This window comes from Bombina bombina, chromosome 4 (genome assembly GCF_027579735.1).
Source record: "Bombina bombina isolate aBomBom1 chromosome 4, aBomBom1.pri, whole genome shotgun sequence".
Classification (NCBI taxonomy): domain Eukaryota; kingdom Metazoa; phylum Chordata; class Amphibia; order Anura; family Bombinatoridae; genus Bombina; species Bombina bombina.
In genome coordinates, this window is record NC_069502.1 from 1,194,890,021 (window position 1) to 1,194,912,199 (window position 22,179).

Here is a 22,179-nt window from a genome sequence, read left to right on the forward strand (position 1 = left end):
AGGACTGTTGAAACCAGAGAACTTCAGTTGGGGGTAACAGTTTGCAGACTCATCTGCTTCAGGTATGACTAGTCTCCTTCTAACAACACAGGCTAATGCTAGATTACAGTCATTTTTCCCCTCAGGGAAAATGGTAAGCCATTTTTCTTTCACCTCAGCAAAAAAGATAACAGGCTTCCCCTTTTTTATTTTTATGCTGGTAGACACTGTTAGGGGCAAAATCGATTGGTTTTTATTACAATATCATGGCATTTGAACTATTTTATAAGCTCATATACACTTGGGAACGTTTTTTATTGATCTGGCATGTTTTAGACACCTAAATCTAGTCAGGAAGGCCTCTTCACTCTAGTGTGCTGAGGGAGGAAGCCTCATTTTGGTGCTTCAGCTGTGCAGTTGATTTCAAGGCAGTGCATGCAGTTTTCATGTGAGAGGGTCCTGTGACTCAGAAAGTGACTCCAGAAGGCTTATTTCTGTGGATGATTGACCCCTAAGGAAGGTAAAATGCTGCAGCAATACTGTAGCAGGGATTGTAGTGTATAAAAACGGTTAAATCCAACAATTAGCTCTGGTTTGCTTGTTTTAAGAGCTAGAGTCTCCATATTTGCTGTGCAATACTTTCTAAGCATTAAGACACTGGGGTCCAAATTTCATAAAAATCGGATATTGCCTTCATAGTTTTTTTGAACATTCAGAAATAAAGTGTGTAATTTTATTATTTAAAGAGACAGTAACGTTTTTGTTTAAAATCGTTTTTATTGCATTGTTTGCCTGCCTAAATCTGTTTAACATGTCTATGCCATCAGATAACCTATGTTCTGTGTGTGTAGAGACAAATGTGTTCCCCCTTTGAGTGTTTGTGATAATTGTGCCATAGCGTCCAAACAAAATAAGGACAGCTCTGTTACATTTCATAATGTTGCCCAAGATAATTTATCTAATGAAGGTAGTGAGGATAATTCTACATCCTCTCCTTCTGTGTCTACACCAGCTTTGCCCGTGCAGGCGACACCTAGCGCGCCAGTGCTTATTTCTATGCAACAATTAACAGCAGTAGTGGATAATTCTATAGCAAATCTTTTATCCAAACTGCCAGCATTTCAGAGAAAGCGTGATTGTTCAGTTTTAAATACAGATAAAAAAAGGATGAACAATCAGACGCTGGCGATGCCTTATCTATTTTACCCTCACATCAATCGGAATTGGCTGTGAGGGAAGGGCTGTCTGAGGGTGAAATTTCAGACTCAGGAAAAATTTCTCAACAGGCAGAACCTGATATAGTAGCATTTAAATTTAAGCTAGAACATCTCCGCGCTTTGCTTAAGGAGGTATTAGCTACTCTGGATGACTGTGATTCTGTAGTAGTACCAGAGAAGTTGTGCAAATTGGACAAATTTTTAGAGGTCCCAGTGCACGAAGACGCTTTTCCAATACCCAAGAGGGTAGCGAGCATAGTGGATAAGGAGTGGGAGAAGCCAGGTGTACCCTTTGTCCCACCTCCTATATTTAAGAAAATGTTTCCCATAGTAGACCCTAGAAGGGACGCATGGCAGACGGTCCCGAAGGTTGAGGGAGCTGTTTCAACACTAGCGAAGCGCACAACTATTCCTATAGAGGACAGCTGCGCTTTCAAAGATCCTATGGATAAAAATTGGAAGGATTGCTTAAAAAGATTTTTGTTCAACAAGGGTTCATCCTTCAACCAGCTACGTGTGTTATTACTGTCACTTCAGCGGCATCCTTTTGGTTCGAGGAACTAGAAAGGTCGCTCCAGAAAGAGACTTCCTATGAAGAAGTCATGGACAGAATTCACGCATTAAAGTTAGCTAATTCCTTTATATTGGATGCCGCTTTTCAAATAACGAAATTGGCGGCGAAAAACTCAGGTTTTGCTATAGTAGCGCGGAGGGCGCTTTGGCTAAAATCCTGGTCGGCAGATGTGTCGTCCAAGACTAAGTTACTTAATATTCCTTTCAAGGGTAAGACCCTTTTTGGGCCGGAATTGAAGGAAATTATTTCAGACATCACTGGGGGTAAGGGCCATGCCCTCCCACAGGATAGGCCTTTTAAGGCTAAGAACAAGTCTAATTTTCGTTCCTTTCACAATTTCAGGAACGGACCGGCTAATAACTCCACTGCAGCTAGACAAGAAGGTAACGCGGCCCAGCCCAAACCCGCTTGGAAGCCCATGCAAGGCTGGAACAAGGGTAAACAGACCAAGAAACCTGCTGCTGCTACCAAGACAGCATGAAGGGGTAGCCCCCGATCCGGGACCGGATCTGGTAGGGGGCAGACTATCTCTCTTCGCTCAGGCTTGGGCAAGAGATGTTCCGGATCCCTGGGTACTAGAAATAGTCTCCAAGGGATACCTGCTAGAGTTCAAGGGACTTCCTCCAAAGGGAAGATTCCACCTGTCTCACTTATCTTCAGACCAGATAAAGAAACAGGCATTCTTACATTGTGTAAGAGACCTATCAAAGATGGGAGTGATAAACCCAGTCCCCTCCGGGGAACAAGGTCTAGGTTTTTACTCAAACCTGTTTGTGGTTCCCAAAAAAGAGGGAACTTTCAGGCCAATCCTGGATTTAAAGATATTAAACAATTTCCTCAGAGTTCCATCCTTCACGTGGCTCTTCCATTCGGTTTAGCCACCGCTCCCAGAATTTTCTCAAAGGTGCTAGGGTCCCTTCTAGCGGTCCTAAGGCCGAGGGGCATCGCTGTAGCACCTTATCTAGACGACATCCTAATCCAAGCGTCGTTTCTTTCCAAAGCGAGGGCCCACACAGACATTGTGTTGGCTTTTCTCAGATCTCACAGGTGGAAGGTAAACATAGAAAAGAGTTCACTGTCACCGTCCACAAGGGTTCCGTTTCTGGGAACAATAATAGATTCTATGGAAATGAAGATCTTCTTGACAGAAGTCAGAAAGTTAAAGCTTCTAAACGCTTGTCAAGTTCTTCATTCTATTCCTCAACCCTCCATAGCTCGGTGCATGGAAGTAATAGGACTAATGGTCGCAGCAATGGACGTGGTTCCTTTTGCTCGAATTCATCTAAGACCATTACAGCTGTGCATGCTCAATCAGTGGAATGGGGACTATACAGACTTGTCTCCCCAAATTCAAGTAGACCAGGTAACCAGGGACTCACTTCTCTGGTGGTTGACCCAGGATCACCTGTCTCAGGGAATGAGTTTCCGCAGACCGGAGTGGGTCATTGTCACGACCGACGCCAGCCTCTTGGGGTGGGGCGCGGTCTGGGACTCCCTGAAAGCTCAGGGCCTATGGTCTCGGGAAGAGTCGCTTCTCCCGATAAACATTTTGGAACTAAGAGCAATATTCAATGCGCTCCTGGCTTGATCTCAGCTAGCGAAAGCCAGGTTCATAAGATTTCAGTCGGACAACATAACGACTGTTGCGTACATCAATCATCAGGGGGGAACAAAGAGTTCCCTAGCAATGAAGGAAGTAACCAAGATCATCCAATGGGCAGAGAATCACTCCTGCCATCTATCTGCTATTCACATCCCAGGAGTAGACAACTGGGAGGCGGACTATTTGAGTTGTCAGACTTTCCATCCGGGGGAGTGGGAACTCCACCCGGAGGTCTTTGCTCAGTTAACCCAATTATGGGGCATTCCAGACATGGATCTAATGGCGTCCCGTCAGAACTTCAAGATTCCTTGTTACGGGTCCAGATCCAGGGATCCCAAGGCGATTCTAGTGGATGCATTAGTGGCGCCTTGGTCGTTCAACCTAGCGTATGTGTTTCCACCGTTTCCTCTCCTTCCCAGGCTCATAGCCAGGATCAAACAGGAAAAGGCCTCAGTGATTCTGATAGCTCCTGCGTGGCCACGCAGGACTTGGTATGCAGACCTGGTGAATATGTCATCGGCTCCACCATGGAAGCTACCTTTGAGACAGGATCTTCTAGTACAAGGTCCATTCGAACATCCAAATCTAGTTTCTCTGCAGCTGACTGCTTGGAAATTGAACGCTTGATTTTATCCAAACGTGGGTTTTCGAATTCTGTGATAGATACTCTGGTCCAAGCCAGAAAACCTGTGACTAGAAAGATTTACCATAAAATATGGCGTAAATATATCTGTTGGTGTGAATCCAAGGGATTCTCCTGGAGTAAAATAAAAATTCCAAGGATTCTCTCCTTTCTCCAAGAAGGTTTGGATAAAGGGTTGTCCGCTAGTTCTCTAAAGGGACAGATTTCTGCTTTATCTGTCTTGTTACACAAACGACTGGCAGCTGTGCCAGATGTACAAGCTTTTGTTCAGGCTTTGGTTAGAATCAAGCCTGTTTACAGAACCATGACTCCTCCTTGGATTCTAAATTTAGTTCTTTCAGTTCTTCAAGGGGTTCCGTTTGAACCTTTACATTCCATAAATATTAAGTTATTATCTTGGAAAGTACTGTTTTTGGGTGCTATTTCTTCTGCTAGAAGAGTTTCTGAATTATCTGCTTTGCAGTGTAATCCACCCTATCTGGTTTTCCATTCAGATAAGGTTGTTTTGCGTACTAAGCCTGGTTTTCTTCCAAAAGTTGTTTCCAACAAGAATATTAACCAGGAAATAGTTGTTCCTTCTCTGTGTCCGAAACCAGTTTCAAAGAAGGAACGTTTATTACACAATTTAGATGTTGTTCGTGCTTTAAAGTTCTATTTAGAAGCAACAAAAGATTTTAGACAAACCTCATCTTTGTTTGTCGTTTACTCTGGTAAGAGGAGAGATCAAAAAGCTACTGCTACCTCTCTCTCTTTCTGGCTAAAAAGCATTATCCGATTGGCCTATGAGACTGCCGGACGACAGCCTCCTGACCAAATCACAGCTCACTCTACTAGGGCTGTGGCTTCCACATGGGCCTACAAGAATGAGGCTTCTGTTGATCAGATATGTAAGGCAGCGACTTGGTATTCTCTGCACACTTTTGCCAAATTCTACAAATTTGATACTTATGCTTCTTCGGAGGCTATTTTTGGGAGAAAGGTTTTGCAAGCCGTGGTGCCTTCCATTTAGGTAACCTGATTTGCTCCCTCCCTTCATCCGTGTCCTAAAGCTTTGGTATTGGTTCCCACAAGTAATGGATGACGCCGTGGACCGGACACACCAATGTTGGAGAAAACAGAATTTATGCTTACCTGATAAATTACTTTCTCCAACGGTGTGTCCGGTCCACGGCCCACCCTGGTTTTCCTAATCAGGTTGAAAATTTTTTTGTCTTTATACACTACAGTCACCACGGCACCCTATAGTTTCTCCTTTTTCTCCTAACCGTCGGTCGAATGACTGGGGGGCGGAGCTAGAGGGGGAGCTATATGGACAGCTCTGCTGTGTGCTCTCCTTGCCTTTCCCTGTAGGGGAGGAGAATATCCCACAAGTAATGGATGACGCCGTGGACCGGCGTCATCCAGGTAAGCATAAATTCTGTTTTTCGTGTCTTTCGTAACTTCAGAAGTAAGTCTTCCCCTGCTTCTACCAAACAGGAACAATTCAAGCCCTCTTGGAAGCCTGATCAGTCTTGGAACATGTCGGGTTTTTTTTCCCTCCTTTGTTTGCCATGTGCTGCTGGCAGCCATTTTACTCACCTCTCTTGCTGAGAGGTGAGTAATGTATTTCCACTTGTCTTCGGAAACCAGTTAAAGTCTTGTGCACTTCTTCAGTATCTAAATTGCCAGAGGAGTACTGAGAGTTCCTAGACTTTTTTGACAAGGTGCGTGCCGGTACGTTGCCTCCTTACCGGTCTTACAATTGTGCCATAGACCTGCAACCTGGAGCCATTCCTCCTCGGGGACGGGTTTACCCTCTGTCTGTTGCGGAGAATTGTGCTATGGAGGAGTATGTTGCCGATGCTCTGTCGTGGGGGATCATCCGCAATTCCTGCTCTCTTGCAGGGGCTGACTTCTTCTTTGTGAAGAAAAAGGGTGACGAGTTAAGACCATGCATCGATTATAGGGGTCTTAATTGTCTTACCATTAAGAATGCTTACCCTTTTCCGCTCATTACGGAACTCTTTGACCGCCTCAAGGGAGCTACGGTCTTTACTAAACTTGATTTGAGAGGAGCGTACAATCTCGTTAGGATCAAGGAGGGCCACAAATGGAAAACAGCATTTAACACCAGGAGTGGGCATTATGAGTATCTTGTAATGCCCTTTTAGCCTATGTAATGCTCCTGCAGGAATTTATTAATGATGTCCTACGAGATATGTTGCAACAGTGTATCGTGGTGTACTTAGACGACATCCTCATACACTCACCCACACTTGAGACTCAAGTAACCTTCCTAGATTATGTTATCTCTGTTGCAGGGTTCTCCATAGATCCTGACAAGTTATCTGCAGTTCTGTAGTGGCCTCGCCCAGTTGGTCTTCGGTCTATTCAACATTTTTGGGGTTCGCCAATTACTATAGAAAATGTATTTAAAACTTTTCTTCCTTGGTCAAACCTATCACAGACATGACCCATAAAGAGAATGATCCACTCCATTGGTCACCTACTGCCATTAAGGCCTTTAATAGTCTTAAAACTTCCTTTGCTGCCGCTCCAGTTTTGGCTCATCCTAACTTTGTCCTGCCTTTCGTTCTTGAGATTGATGCGTTTGAGACTGGAGTAGGTGCCCTCTTGTATCAACGGTTCCTTGCACCCGTGTGGTTTATTTTCTAAGAAATTGTCTCCAGGGGAGTGCAATTATGAAATTGGCGACAGGGAATTACTGGCCATAATTTTGGCACTCAAGGAATGGAGGCATCTTCTCGACGGTACTAGTGTGCCAGTGCTCATTCTTACTGACCACAAGAATTTAACTTATCTATCTGAAGCAAAACGTTTGTCACTCCGACAGGCCAGATGGGCGCTATTTTTGTCTCGGTTTAATTATGTGGTCTCCTAGCTGCCTGGTAGTAAGAATGTTAGGGCTGATGCCCTCTCTTGACAATTTTCGCCTCTGTCCAAGGAGAAGTCTGTACCTACTCAAGTTATACCTCCTGATCATATTTTGGCTACCATACATACTAATTTGACTTCTCCCTTGAGGGAGGAGATCCTGGCTGCACAAACCAATGCACCTCCTGAGAAACCTAGTGGTAAGTGTTTTGTTCCTGATAATCTTCAAACTAAACTTTTGCACACTTACCACTATCCTAAAGCCGCAGGTCACCCAGGCAAGAAACAAATGATTTGGTCTGTCACTCGACAATTCTGGTGGCCATGTCTTCGTTCTGATGTTGCTGCGTATGTTGCCTCCTGCTCAGTTTGTGCACAGAATAAGACTCCTCTACGTCTTCCTGTGGGTCTTCTTCAACCTATTGCTAATGGTGATCGTCCTTGGACACATCTTTCCATGGTCTTCATTGTCAAGCTCCCTGTTTCCAATGGCAATACTGTTATCATTATGGTGGTTGACCATTTTTCTAAAATGTCACATTGCATTTCCTTGAAAAAGTTGGTTACCGCTCAGGAGTTTGCTTCAATTTTTGCCCAGGAGGTCTTCCGTTTACATGGGATACCCAAGGAGATAGTGTCGGACCGGCGTAGCCAGTTTGTCACCAGATTTTGGCATTCCTTTTGTGCTCAAATGGGGATTCAGCTTTCCTTCTCTTCATATCACCCTCAATCCAATGGGGCTGCAGAATGGTCTAATCAAGCTCTGGAACAGTTCCTCCATTGCTATGTCTCAGATCACCACAATAATTGGTCTGAACTGTTACCTTGGGCAGAGTTTGCTCGTAATAGTGCTGCCAATGCTTCCTCCAAGTTATCCTCGTTCATGGCAAATTATGGGTTTCAACCATCCTTGTTGCCCGATTCATTCATGTCTTAGGGTATTCTGGCTTTGGAGGACCATCTCCGACAACTCCGTTCCATGTGGGTGCAGATTCAGGATTGCCTTCATCGTTCTATGCAGCTCCAAAAGTTCCAGGCCGATCGTAGGCGTCTGCCCGCGCCTTCCTACCAGGTTGGTGAGAGAGTTTGGCTGTCCTCCCGCAACTTGAACCTTCGTGTGCCTTCCAATAAACCGGCTTCCCGTTATGTTGGTCCTTTTCAAATACTCTGACAGGTCAATCCTGTGGCCTACGCTCTTGACCTTCCTCCTGCAATGCGCATCTCCAATGTTTTTCATGTCTCCCTCTTGAAACCATTGGTTTGTAATCGGTTTACCACTTTGTTACCTCGTCCCATTCCTATCTTTGTTGACAACCATGAGGAGTATGTGGTCAGCAGCATTATTGACTCTCGTATGTCCAGGGGCCGCGTACAGTATTTGGTTCACTGGAGGGGCTACGGTCCGGAGGAGCGTTCATGGGTTCGCTCCTCTGATGTTCATGCTCCCGCCCTCCTCCGTGCCTTCCATGCCCGTTTCCCCAATAAGCCATTTGTCCTCCCGCGGGGAGGGGTCGTTGAGGGGTGAGTACTGTCAGGATTTTTTCCCTCCTTTGTTTGCCATGTGCTGCTGGCAGCCATTTTACTCACCTCTTTTGCTGACTCTGGTGCATACTGTGTGATGCTGCTCATTTCCTGCACTTCCTTTTATGGCCAGACTGGTGTTCATCATCAGTGTGAGACAAGATGCAGTCTCAGAATTGTGATGTCATCACTTATTATTTAAAGGGCCTCTGTTCAGTATGCTTTGCCCTTGCGTTGTCTCAGACCTGTTTGTGAGAGCTCCTGTGTATTACCTGTCTGTCTGATGTCCCTCCTGGTTCCTGATCCCTGGCTTGTTCCTGACTCTGCTGTTCTCCTTGTTCCTGACTCGGCTCTTCTGACTACCTGCTCTAGTTTTGATTCATGGCTTGTTATTTGTTTTGCAGACTTTTTTTTTTTTTTTTTGCTATTAATAAAGGTGTGATTATTTTTGCACTTCTCGTCTCAGTCTGATTCCTGGAACCCTGACAGAGCAAGGGGAAGCAATCCAAGAAACCTGCAGCTGAATCCAAGTTAGCTTGAAGGGTTTGCCCCCGATCCAGGATCGGATCAAGTGGAGGGCAGACTCTCTCAGTTCACGCAAGCTTGGGAACGAGATGTCCCAGACCCGTGGGCAGTGGACATAGTTTCCTAGGGGTACAAGTTAGAGTTCAAGACTTTTCCTCCCAGGGGGAGTAGGTTCCACCTCTCAAGATTATCTGTAGACCAGATACAAAGAGAGGCGTTCTTGAAATGTGTTAAGGACCTTTCCCTCTTGGGAGTGATAGTTCCTGTTCCACGTCAGGAACAAGGTCTCAGGTTTTAAAGTTACTAAACAGATTCCTCAGAGTGCCGTCCTTCAGGAATGATACTATCCACTCCATTCTGCCTCTGATTCAAGAGGGTCAATTCATGATGACCATAGACCTGAAAGATGAGTACCTGCACATGTCCATTCACAGGGGCCATCACAAATATCTGAGATTTGCCTATCTAGACAAATACTTTCAATTTGTAGCGCTTCCATTTGGCTTCGCCACAGTTCCCAGAAATTTATCAAAGGTTCTGAGAGCTCTATTGGCAGTAATGTGGTCCCTGGGAATTGCAGTGTTACCTTTTCTGGACGACATTCTGGTTCAGACGCCATCTTTGCAACTAGCAGGCTCTCATACAAGGATCTTGTTAGCGTTTCTTCGTTCCCACGGTTGGAAGGTCAATTTGGAGAAAAGTTATCTTGTTCCGGCTACAATGTGATCTTCTTAGGAACCATTATAGATTCTCTATCAATGTATATTTTTCTGATGAAGGTCAGAAGAACCAATATTATATTTGTTTGCCTACAGTCGGCGACACAGCCATCAGTGGCCCAATGCATGGAGGTAATCGGGTTGATGGTGGCTTCCATGGGCATAGTTCCGTTTGCTCGGTTTCATTTGAGACCTCTGCAGCTATGCATATTCGCTCAGTGGAACAGGGATTATACAGATCTATCTCAGAGAATAGTTCTGGATTAATCAACAAGGGACTCCCTACCGTGGTGGCTGTCGCAAGAACATCTGTCCCAGGGGACTTGTTTTCAGAGGCCCTCTTGGGTAATTGTGACCACAGATGCCAACCTGTTGGATTGCGGAGCAGTCTGGGACTCGTTCAAGCCGCAGGGACTTTGGTCTCAGGAGGAATCTGCTCTCCCCATAAACATTCCGGAGTTGAGAGCGATCTTCAATGCCTTGAAGACTTGACCTCAGCTGGCCCTAGCTCAGTCTATCAGGTTCCAGACGGTCAACATAACCTCTGTGGCCTACATCAACCACGAAGGGCCATTAAGGAAGTGTCTCAGATCATCCAGTGGGCGGAGGCTCACAATTGTTGCCATCCACATTCCAGGTGTGGACAATTGGGAAGCAGACTTTCTGAGCTCCCCATCCCGGGTAGTGGGAACTTCATCCGGAAGTGTTCTCCAGGTTAACAACCAAATGGGGGTTACCAGATTTGGATCGGATGGCGTCTCGTCAGAACACCAAGCTCCCAAAGTATGGTTCGAGGTCGAGAGATCCTCAAGCCTTTCTGATAAATGCTCTGGCAGTTCCATGGAACTTTAGGTTGGCTTATCTCTTTCCGCCGTTTGCTCTCCTCCCGCGAGTCATTGCTCGGATCAAGCAGGCAAGAGCATTGTTAATTCTAATAGCTTCTGCGTGGTCTCGCAGGATTTGGTATGTAGATCTAGTAGAGATGTTGTCTCTACCTCCGTGGAAACTACCGCTGAGGAAGGACCTTCTGCTTCAGGGGCCCTTCCTTCATCCAAATCTTGTTTCTCTGAAGCTGACTGCTTGGAGATTGACCACTTGATTTTAGCTAAACGTGGATTTTCCGAATCGGTCATTGAGACCTTGATTCAGGCTCGTAAGCCTGTCACTAGGAAGATTTACCATAAGGTATGGCATAAATATCTTTATTGGTGTGAGTCTAAAGGATATTCTTGGAGTAAGGTCAGGATCCCTAGGATCTTATCTTTTCTCCAGGAGGGCCTGGAGAAGGGGTTATCTGTCAGTACCCTTAAGGGTCAGATTTCAGCTCTATCTATGTTGCTGCACAAGTATCTGGCGGACGTGCCGGATGTTCAATCCTTTTGTCAGGCCCTGGTCAGAATAAGGCCTGTGTTTAAATCTGTTGCTCCACCTTGGAGCCTTAATCTTGTTCTTAAAGTTTTAAAACAGGCTCCGTTTTATGCATTCCATAGATATTAAGTTATTATCTTGGAAGGTTTTGTTTCTTACTGCTATTTCTTCTGCTCAGAGGGTTTCTGAACTCTCAACTTTGCAGTGCAATTCTCCTTATCTCATTTTTCATGCAGATAAGGCAGTTCTCCATACCAAGTTTGATTTTTTTTCAGGTTTTTTCAGACAGAAATATTAATCATGAAATTGTTGTTCCTTCTCTCTGCCCCTAATCCTTCTCATAAGGAACAGTTGTTATTATTATTATTATTATTATTATTATTATTATTATTATTATTATTATAATTCTTTATTTATAAAGCGCCAACAGATTCCGCAGCGCTTTCCATGGGTAACAAACATAAAGGACAGTACAATATGAGACACCAGACAAAATTTAATAAACAAATACAGGGGGAATTGGAAGCCCTGTTCCCGTGGGAACTTACAATCCAAATGGGTAGGAGGATGAGAAACAGGAGGTGCACAACTTAGATGTTGTGCGGGCTCTTAAATTCTTTCTACAGGCTACAAAGGACTTTTGTCAGTCTTCTGCATTGTTTGTTTGTTTTTCTGGAAGACATAAGGGTCAGAAAGCTATTGCCACTTCTCTTTCTCTCTGGTTTAGAACTATTATTTTTTTATCATATGAGACTGCTGGACAGCAGCCTCCTGAGAGAATTACAGCTCATTCCACTAGGGCTGTTTCTTCTTCTTGAGCCTTTGCTGTGGTGCTCTTTGCCTCCTCCTGCTGGGCAGGAGTGATATTTCCAACAGTAATTGCTGATCTGTGGACTCACCGTGTCAAGAAATAAATACATTTATCAGGTAAGCATACATTTAGTTTTTTACACATTAAAAAGAAAAAAATCTAAAATTCAGACATTTATTTTCAGAGAAAAATTTTAGACCAGTTTTAATAGTGAGCAACTAGTGCTCAAGATACACATTGAGAATGGATGAATAAATCATGGCAGAAGGAATGAGCTTTTTCATTAAGAAGGCAACAGCGTTAATACATTAATAGAAATGAATTAGCTCTGTCTGTGCACTAGCGCAAAATGGAGGTTTCTCTGACTCAAACACACTGGAATGAGGGTTGATAAGGAAAAAACAAATATTAAGATGTATTAAGATCTTGAGGGAAATGAAACGGACAAAAAGGCCCTAGGGTCAGCTCTGAAACAAGAAGTTATCTCTCAGTTGGTGTTTTTTCCAAGGTTTAACAGAAGAGCAGACAGGTCTTATATATTCATTTTTTACACATTGTTTAATGACCCATAGGTAGAACATGAGATACATGTCTGCCTTATATTCTCCTTATCTATTAGTCTATAGATAGGTATGGTGTTCATGTATCCGGCCACACCCCATATGTCATTACTTATAGTAGCTGAACAATTCTCAGATAGAGGCAGTAGTTTAATCATTAAAGGGACAGTCTACACCAGAATTTATTTTATTTATAAAGATTGATAATCCCTTTATTACCCATTCCCCAGTTTTGCGTAACCAACACAGTTATATTAATACACTTTTCACCTCTGTGATTACCTTGTAGCTAAGCCTCTGCAGACTGCCCCCTCTGATAAAGCACATGTACGCATGCACAAAACGCGTCAGTAGGAGCATACCTTTGTCCAGAAGCCTGTATTCAAATAAACTTGTGGACATACTAAGAGGCTCCGCGGTCCTTCTTTTCTTATCACATAGACTTCCCCTTTATCTCATATCGCATAGACTTCCCCCTTATCTCAGTTCTTTTGACAGACATGCATTTTAGTCAGTCAGTGCTGACTTATAAATAACTCCATGGGAGTGAACACAATGCTATCTATGTGACACACATGAACTAGCAGTGTCTAACTGTTAAAAACTGTCAAAATGCACTGAGGCAAGAAGCAGTTCAATGGCTTAGAAATTAGCATATAAGCCTACCTAGGTTTAGCTTTCCACAAAGAATAACAAAAGAGCAAAGCAAATTTGATGATAAAAGTAAATTGAAAAGTTGTCTAAAATTGCATGCCCTATCTGAATCATGAACATTTTTAATTTTGCCTAGACTGTCCCTTCAAGCTGTTTGCTACTCAAGGAGGTTTGTTATGCAACAGCATTTACAGAGTATCTCTAGGCCAGACTCGAAGGTTAACAATACAATGTGCACGGATACATTTAATTAGAAGCAGTTTTGTAATATACTTCCATTAGCAAAAAATGCTTTTAGTAATTTTGTTTACAGTTTCAACGGCATACACATATATGCTATGTGTGACTCGAAGATCAGGATACATACACCATGCCTGCAGAGAGAGATGGCAGTGCTGTACAGGGAGTGCAGAATTATTAGGCAAATGAGTATTTTGACCACATCATCCTCTTTATGCATGTTGTCTTACTCCAAGCTGTATAGGCTCGAAAGCCTACTACCAATTAAGCATATTAGGTAATGTGCATCTCTGTAATGAGAAGGGGTGTGGTCTAATGACATCAACACCCTATATCAGGTGTGCATAATTATTAGGCAACTTCCTTTCCTTTGGCAAAATGGGTCAAAAGAAGGACTTGACAGGCTCAGAAAAGTCAAAAATAGTGAGATATCTTGCAGAGCGATGCAGCACTCTTAAAATTGCAAAGCTTCTGAAGCGTGATCATCGAACAATCAAGCGTTTCATTCAAAATAGTCAACAGGGTCGCAAGAAGCGTGTGGAATAACCAAGGCGCAAAATAACTGCCCATGAACTGAGAAAAGTCAAGCGTGCAGCTGCCAATATGCCACTTGCCACCAGTTTAGCCATATTTCAGAGCTGCAACATCACTGGAGTGCCCAAAAGCACAAGGTGTGCAATACTCAGAGACATGGCCAAGGTAAGAAAGGCTGAAAGACGACCCCCACTGAACAAGACACACAAGCTGAAACGTCAAGACTGGGCCAAGAAATATCTCAAGACTGGACTGATGAAATGAGAGTGAGTCTTGATGGGCCAGATGGATGGGCCCGTGGCTGTATTGGTAAAGGGCAGAGAGCTCCAGTCCGACTCAGACGCCAGCAAGGTGGAGGTGGAGTACTGGTTTGGGCTGGTATCATCAAAGATGAGCTTGTGGGGCCTTTTCGGGTTGAGGATGGAGTCAAGCTCAACTCCCAGTCCTACTGCCAGTTTCTGGAAGACACCTTCTTCAAGCAGTGGTACAGGAAGAAGTCTGCATCCTTCAAGAAAAACATGATTTTCATGCAGGACAATGCTCCATCACACGCGTCCAAGTACTCCACAGCGTGGCTGGCAAGAAAGGGTATAAAAGAAGAAAATCTAATGACATGGCCTCCTTGTTCACCTGATCTGAACCCCATTGAGAACCTGTGGTCCATCATCAAATGTGAGATTTACAAGGAGGGAAAACAGTACACCTCTCTGAACAGTGTCTGGGAGGCTGTGGTTGCTGCTGCACGCAATGTTGATGGTGAACAGATCAAAACACTGACAGAATCCATGGATGGCAGGCTTTTGAGTGTCCTTGCAAAGAAAGGTGGCTATATTGGTCACTGATTTGTTTTTGTTTTGTTTTTGAATGTCAGAAATGTATATTTGTGAATGTTGAGATGTTATATTGGTTTCACTGGTAAAAATAAATAATTTAAATGGGTATATATTTGTTTTTTGTTAAGTTGCCTAATAATTATGCACAGTAATAGTCACCTGCACACACAGATATCCCCCTAAAATAGCTAAAACTAAAAACAAACTAAAAACTACTTCCAAAAATATTCAGCTTTGATATTAATGAGTTTTTTGGGTTCATTGAGAACATGGTTGTTGTTCAATAATAAAATTAATCCTCAAAAATACAACTTGCCTAATAATTCTGCACTCCCTGTATATTGCTTTAGTGAAGACTTACGCCTAGATTTAGAGTTTTGTTGGTAAAGACCCGCGTAGCTAATGCTGCTTTTTTTCCCAGCGCGCCCTTAAGACAATGCTGGTATTTAGAGTTATCTGAGTTGCTGCGTTAGGCTCAGAAAAGGGAGAGTTGAGCATAATTTAGCACCACTTCAACCCTCAATACCAGCGTTACCTACGGTAGCGGTAAGCTGGAAAAACGTGCTCGCGCACGATATCCCCATAGGAAACAATGGGGCTGAGCTGGCTGCAAAAAAAACCTAACACCTGCAAAAAAGCAGCGTTCAGCTCCTAGCGCAGCCCCATTGTTTCCTATGGGAAAACACTCTCTAAGTCTGCACCTAAACACCCCTAACCTTACACTTATTAACCCCTAATCTGCTGCCCCCGCTATCGCTGACACCTGCATTATACTATGAACCCCTAATCTGACGCTCCGGACACCACCGCAACCTACATTATATTTATTACCCCCTAATCTGCCCCCCCCCAAACGTCGCCGCTACCTTACCTACACTAATTAACCCCTAATCTGCCGACCAGACCTCACCGCCACTATAATAAATGTATTAACCCCTAAACCGCCGCACTCCCACCTCGCAAACACTATAATAAATTTTATTAACCCCTAATCTGCCCTCCCTAACATTGCCGCCACCTACCTACAATTATTAAGCCCTAATCTCCCAACCGCAACGTCACCGCTACTATAATAAAATTATTAACCCCTAAACCTAACTCTAACCCTAACACCCCCCTAAATTAAATATAATTTTAATTAAACAAAATAATATTCCTATAATTAAATAAATTATTCGTATTTAAAACTAAATACTTACCTATAAAATAAACCTTAAATTAGCTACAATATGATTAATAATTACATTGTAGCTATTTTAGGATTTATATTTATTTTACAGGCAACTTTGTATTTATTTTAACTAGGTACAATAGCTATTAAATAGTTAATAACTATTTAATAGCTACCTAGTTAAAATAAATACAAAATTACCTGTAAAATAAATCCTAACCTAAGTTACAAATACACCTAACACTACACTATCATTAAATTAATTAAATAAACAAACTACAAATATCTAAACTAAAATACAATTAAATAAACTAATCTATAATACAAAAAAAACAAACACTAAATTACAAAAAATAAAAAAAATATTACAAGAAGTTTAAACTAATTACACCTAATCTAAGCCCCCTAATAAACTAAAAAAGCCCCCCAAAATAAAAAAATTCCCTACCCTATTCTAAATTTCAAAAGTAATCAGCTCTTTTACCAGCCCTTAAAAGGGCTTTTTGCGGGGCATTGCCCCAAAGTAATCAGCTCTTTTACCTGAAAATAAAAATACAATACCCCCCCAACATTACAACCCACCACCCACATACCCCTACTCTAACCCACCCAAACCCCCCTTAAAAAAATCTATCGCTAACCCCCTGAAGATCATCCTACCTTGAGTCGTCTTCACCCAGTCGAGCCAAATTCTTCATCCGAGGTGCGCAGAGGAGGTCCTTCATCCGGTAGAAGTCTTCATCCAGGAGGCGTCTTCAATCTTCATCCATCCGGAGCGGAGCAGAGCCATCTTCAAAGGAGCCGACACAGATCCATCATCTTCAACCAACAACTTCCCAACGAATGAAGGTTCCTTTAAGGGACGTCATCCAAGATGGTGTCCCTTCAATTCCGATTGGCTGATAGGATTCTATCAGCCAATCGTAATTAAGGTAGGAAAGTTCAATCCGATTGGCTGATCCAATCAGCCAATCGTATCAGCCAATCGTATTGCGCTTGCATTCTAATGGCGGCGACGTTGCAGACGGGAGATTAGGGTTAATAATTGTAGGTAGGTGGCAGTGATGTTAGGGAGGGCAGATTAGGGGTTAATAAAATTTTGTTTGCGAGGCGGGAGTGCGACGGTTTAGGGGTTAATACATTTATTATAGTGGCGGCGAGGTCTGGTCGGCAGATTAGGGGTTAATAAATGTAGGTAGGTAGCGGTGACGTTGGGGGGGGGGCAGATTAGGGGGTAATAAATATAATATAGGTGTCGGCGATGCTAGGGGCAGCAGATTAGGGGTTCATAGGGATAATGTAGGTGGCGGCGTTGTCTGGCCGGCAGATTAGGGGTTAACAATGTTATTAGAGGGTTTGCGATGTGGGGGGGGGCCTCGGTTTAGGGGTACATAGGTAGTTTATGGGTGTTAGTGTACTTTATAGCACAGTAGTTAGGAGCTTTATATTCCGACATTAGCCCATAAAGCTCTTAACTACTGACTTTTTTTTGCGTCCGGAGTCTTGTCGGTAGAGGGTCTACCGCTCAGTTCTTCCAAGACTCCAAATACCAGTGTTAGGCAAATCCCATAGAAAAGATAGGATACACAATTGACGTAAGGGGATCTGCGGTAGCCTGGAGTCACGGAAAGGAAGTGAGCGGTAGACCCTTTCCTGGCTGACTCTAAATACCAGCGGGCGGCCAAAAGCAGCGTTAGGACCCCTTAACGCTGCTTTTGACGGCTAACGCAGAACTCTAAATCTATCCGTTAATTTGTGCTGAGCAGTTGTGGTGCTTGCATGCTGGTGCACAGAGCCCTCACAGAATATGTGTGTATGCCTCTACCTAACTAATAACATTTACTAGAAGTATTTGTTCTAATGGAAGCATATTGTGACATATTGTGACAAACAAGTGACTATGTACATTTTAACTTTGACCTTCCTATCTATTTTAGTTATATGCCATGCCCTTTTTACTTAAAGGGCAGTCAAGTCAAAATTAAACTTTCTTGATTCAGATATTACATGCAATTTTAAACAACTTTCCATTTTATTTTTATCATCAAGTTAGCTTTTTTCTCTTGGTATTCTTGGTATTCTTTGTTGAAAGCTTAACCTAAACCCTTAAAGGCCACCTCCAATCTCAGTCTATTTTGACAGTTTTTTACAGTTAGACACTGCTATTTCATGTTTGTCATATAAATAACATTGCACTCACTCCAGTGGAGTTATATATGAGTCAGCACTGATTAGCTAAAATACATATAAAATCATATATTTTAAGGAGACATTACAGATTGACTGTTGTAGGTTATAGCATAATTATATTTTGTTTCCATATGTTGCCATCATTTAGATGCTTTAAGGATCTCATACCTATTGTTTAACTACTTGAGTGTGTTTTTTTATCTGTGCAGGAATCTATTTCCACTTGCCGATTTGCACAAAGGGTCGCCCTAATAAAGAATGAAGCTGTAGTAAATGAGGAAGTTGACCCTCAGCTGGTAAGAAGGTGCATTGATCGCTACAAATATATGTATGTGCTTAAGGCTGTGCTATCTTTAGTCTGATATGACTTTTTCAACATCAGATATTTTTTCATCTACCAAATTCTATTATTCTATGAATTATTTTATAATCAGAAAGAACCCATTAAAGCTGCAGTCAAAACATCTTAATTAAAGACTCTTGTTTTATATGTTTAGTGAATTTTATAGCTAGCTAACACAATAGGGGTACCACATGTAGGTAGGAGACTACGTTCTCTGCATACAAACGCTTATTATGACAACTGTTACATACTACAGCTGGAGATATAATCTCAGCTAATTTACAACAGATAAGTTGCTTCTGAGACAGGATCAGATTGAGACATCTTTCAAAGTGTAGAAGAAAAAAAACATTTAAGCAAAATTTGCAATTTAGGAATGGGAACAAATGCAAACAGCATAGCCCTCTAAACATATAGAAGGCAAGAGGCATATAGGAAGTGGGGTGACAAATTAAATAAATTTTTTGGCGCCAAGTATGACGCACTACGCAAAAGGACGTTGACATTTCTCTTACAAGGTGTATCCAGTCCATGGATTCATCCTTACTTGTGGGATATTCTCATTCCCTACAGGAAGTGGCAAAGAGAGCACACAGCAAAGCTGTCCATATAGCTCCCCCTCAAGCTCTGCCCCCCCCCCCCCAGTCATTCTCTTTGCCGCTCTAACAAGTAGCATCTCCACGGGAGGGTAAAGTGAATGTGGTGTTAGATTTGTAGTTTTTTTATATCTTCAATCAAAAGTTTGTTATTTTGAAATAGTGCCGGTTTGTACTATTTACTCTCTAGCAGAAAGTTATGAAGAATTCTGCTGAGAGGAAAATGATTTTAGCATGTTGTAACTAAAATCCACTGCTGTTTCCACGCAGGACTGAGGAGTACCAAGAAAACTTCAGTTGGGGGGAACAGTTTGCAGGATTAACTGCTACAAGGTATGTTCAGTCATCTTTTTCTAGTCAAGACTTAGTAATGCTAGAAGACTGACAAGAATCCCCATGTGGGGAAGGTAAGCCATATTCTGAGACTCAGTATAGAAGGAAGACTTATTTAACAGGGCTAAATGACTGGTGGACACTGTTAAAGGGCAATCGATTATTTTTTAGTAAAATATAATCACTATACATGTTTTTATCACTTTTGGAGTGTTATTTGGGGTTATATTCCACATGGCAGTATTTTGGACAGCTATTCAGGGTTCTGAAGGCCCCACAACTCCGGAGTGGAGAGGGAGGGGGCCTGATTTTCGCGCCTCAGTTGCGCTCTTCATTTTGCAGACAGCTTCATGCAGCTTCACGTGGAGGGTCCTAAAACTTCTTGAGGACTTCATAGAGGCTTATTTTTCATCAACTAATCCCCAGGGGCAAGGTAGAGCCACAGCAGATTGCTGTGGCATGGTGCTGTAGTTTGCTAACCGGTCGTCAGCTTTAGGTTGCTCCGGTTCGGGCATTAAGGGGTTAATTGACTTGATATTTGCTGTGCAACCTTTACCAAGCATTAAGATCGTGTGGTGAAATTTTCAGAAAGATTGGATCATTTTTGAACATTTAGTAAAAAAGTGTGTGCTTTTATTATTTAAAGGCACAGTACCATTTTTTCTCAAATTGTATTTTTCAATCTTTAACTGCTGTCTAAGCCTGTTTAACATGTCTGAGCCTACAGATAGACATTGCTCTATGTGTTTAGTAGCCATGGTGGAACCCCCTTTATATTTGTGTTTAAAGTGTGCTAATGTATCTATGCATTTTAAAGATAATGCTGTTTCACTTAAAAATGTAGCCCAAGATGATTCTTTAACAGAAGGTAATGAGGATAGTCCACCTTCCTCTCCCCATGTTTCGACACCAGTCACGCCCGCGCAAGCTATGCCTAGTACCTCTAGTGCAATGGTCCCTATTACATTACAACAATTAGCAGCAGTCATGGATAATTCCCTTGCGGCATTTTTATCCAAACTGCCAGTTTTTCCTAAAAAGCGTGATAGCTCGGTTTTAAGAACAGAGTATGAGCAATCAGAAGCTTTGGAAGGTTTATCTGTTGTACCCTCACAAAACTCTGAACTGACGGTGAGGGATGTGCTGTCCGAGGGAGAGAATTTCAGATACAGGAAAGATTTTTCAGCGGGCAGAATCAGATTCCTTAGCGTTTAAATTTAAGCTGGAACACCTCCGCGTACTGCTTAAGGAGGTATTAGCTATGCTGGATGATTGCGACCCCATGGTGGTCCCAGAGAAATTGTGTAAAATGGACAGATTCCTAGAAGTCCCTGTATACACTGATGCGTTTCCGATCCCGAAGAGGGTGGCAGACATTGTGGATAGGGAGTGGGAGAGACCAGGTGTACCCTTTGTCCCCCCCCTATCTTTAAGAAAATGTTCCCTATAACTGATCTGATCCCAGGCGGGACGCATGGCAGACGATCCCTAAGGTAGAGGGGGCAATTTCAACACTTGCCAAGCGCACAACCATACCAATTGAAGACAGTTGTGCTTTCAAAGATCCTATGGATAAAAAATTGGAAGGTTTACTAAAGAAAATATTTGTTCAACAAGGTTTCCTTCTCCAACCTATTGCCTGCATTATTCCTGTGACTACTGCAGCAGCTTTCTGGTTTGAGGCGCTGGAGGAGTCGCTCCAGACAGAGACCTCATATGACGAAATTATGGATAGAATTAAAGCTCTAAAGCTGGCTAATTCTTTTATAACAGATGCCGCTTTGCAATTAGCCAAGTTAGCGGCAAAAAATTCTGGTTTTTCCATCATGGAGCGCAGAGCGCTCTGGCTGAAATCATGGTCGGCCGATGTGTCGTCTAAAACTAAGTTACTGAATATCCCTTTCAAGGGAAAGACCCTTTTCGGGCCAGAGTTGAAAGAGATTATTTTGGATATCACTGGGGGAAAGGGCCATGCCCTCCCGCAAGATAGGCCTTTTAAGGCTAAAAACAAATGCTAATTTTCGTTCCTTTCGCAACTTCAGGAGCGGTCCTTCTTCAACCTCTGCAACCGCAAAGCAGGAGGGTAACACTTCACAGCCCAAGGCAACCTGGAAGCCTTTGCAGGGCTGGAACAAGGGTAAACAGGCCAAGAAGCCTGCAGCTGCTACTAAGACAGCATGAAGGGGTAGCCCCCGATCCGGGACCGGATCTGGTAGGGGGCAGACTCTCTCTCTTTGCTCAGGCTTGGGCAAGAGATGTTCCCGATCCCTGGGCATTGGAGATAGTTGCTCAGGGATATCTTCTAGAATTCAAGGACCTTCCTCCAAGGGGAAGGTTCCACATTTCTCGTCTGTCTTCAGACCAGGCAAAGAAAGAGGCGTTCTTACGCTGCGTAGAAGATCTAATCAAGATGGGAGTGATATGTCCAGTTCCAATTACAAAACAAGGACTGGGTTTTTACTCAAACCTGTTTGTGGTTCCCAAAAAGGAAGGAACTTTCAGACCAATCCTGGATCTAAAAATTCTAAACAAATTCCTCAGAGTTCCATCCTTCAAGATGGAGACCATTCGGACAATCTTACCGATGATCCAGGAAGGTCAATATATGACTACCGTGGATCTAAAGGATGCGTACCTTCATATTCCTATCCACAAAGATCACCATCAGTTCCTAAGGTTCGCTTTTCTGGACAAGCATTACCAGTTTGTGGCCCTTCCCTTCGGGTTGGCCACCGCTCCAAGAATTTTCACAAAAGTGCTAGGGTCCCTTCTAGCGGTTCTAAGACCGCGGGGCATTCCAGTAGCACCCTATCTGGACGACATCTTGATTCAGGCGTCGTCTTTTCTTAGAGCCAAGACTCATACGGATATTGTTCTGGCCTTTCTAAGGT

At 43.0% G+C, this 22,179-nt stretch overlaps 1 protein-coding gene across 1 annotated transcript in view; it reads left to right on the forward strand.

The window, feature by feature from the left end:
- The window catches only part of KIF6 (kinesin family member 6), an 872,665-nt gene that overhangs the window by 481,641 nt on the left and 368,845 nt on the right, over positions 1–22,179 (forward strand). The window contains exon 9 of the mRNA XM_053712809.1: positions 18,226–18,312. Within this exon, the coding sequence (XP_053568784.1) occupies positions 18,226–18,312 (87 nt within the window). The remainder of the gene's footprint in view (positions 1–18,225; positions 18,313–22,179) is intronic.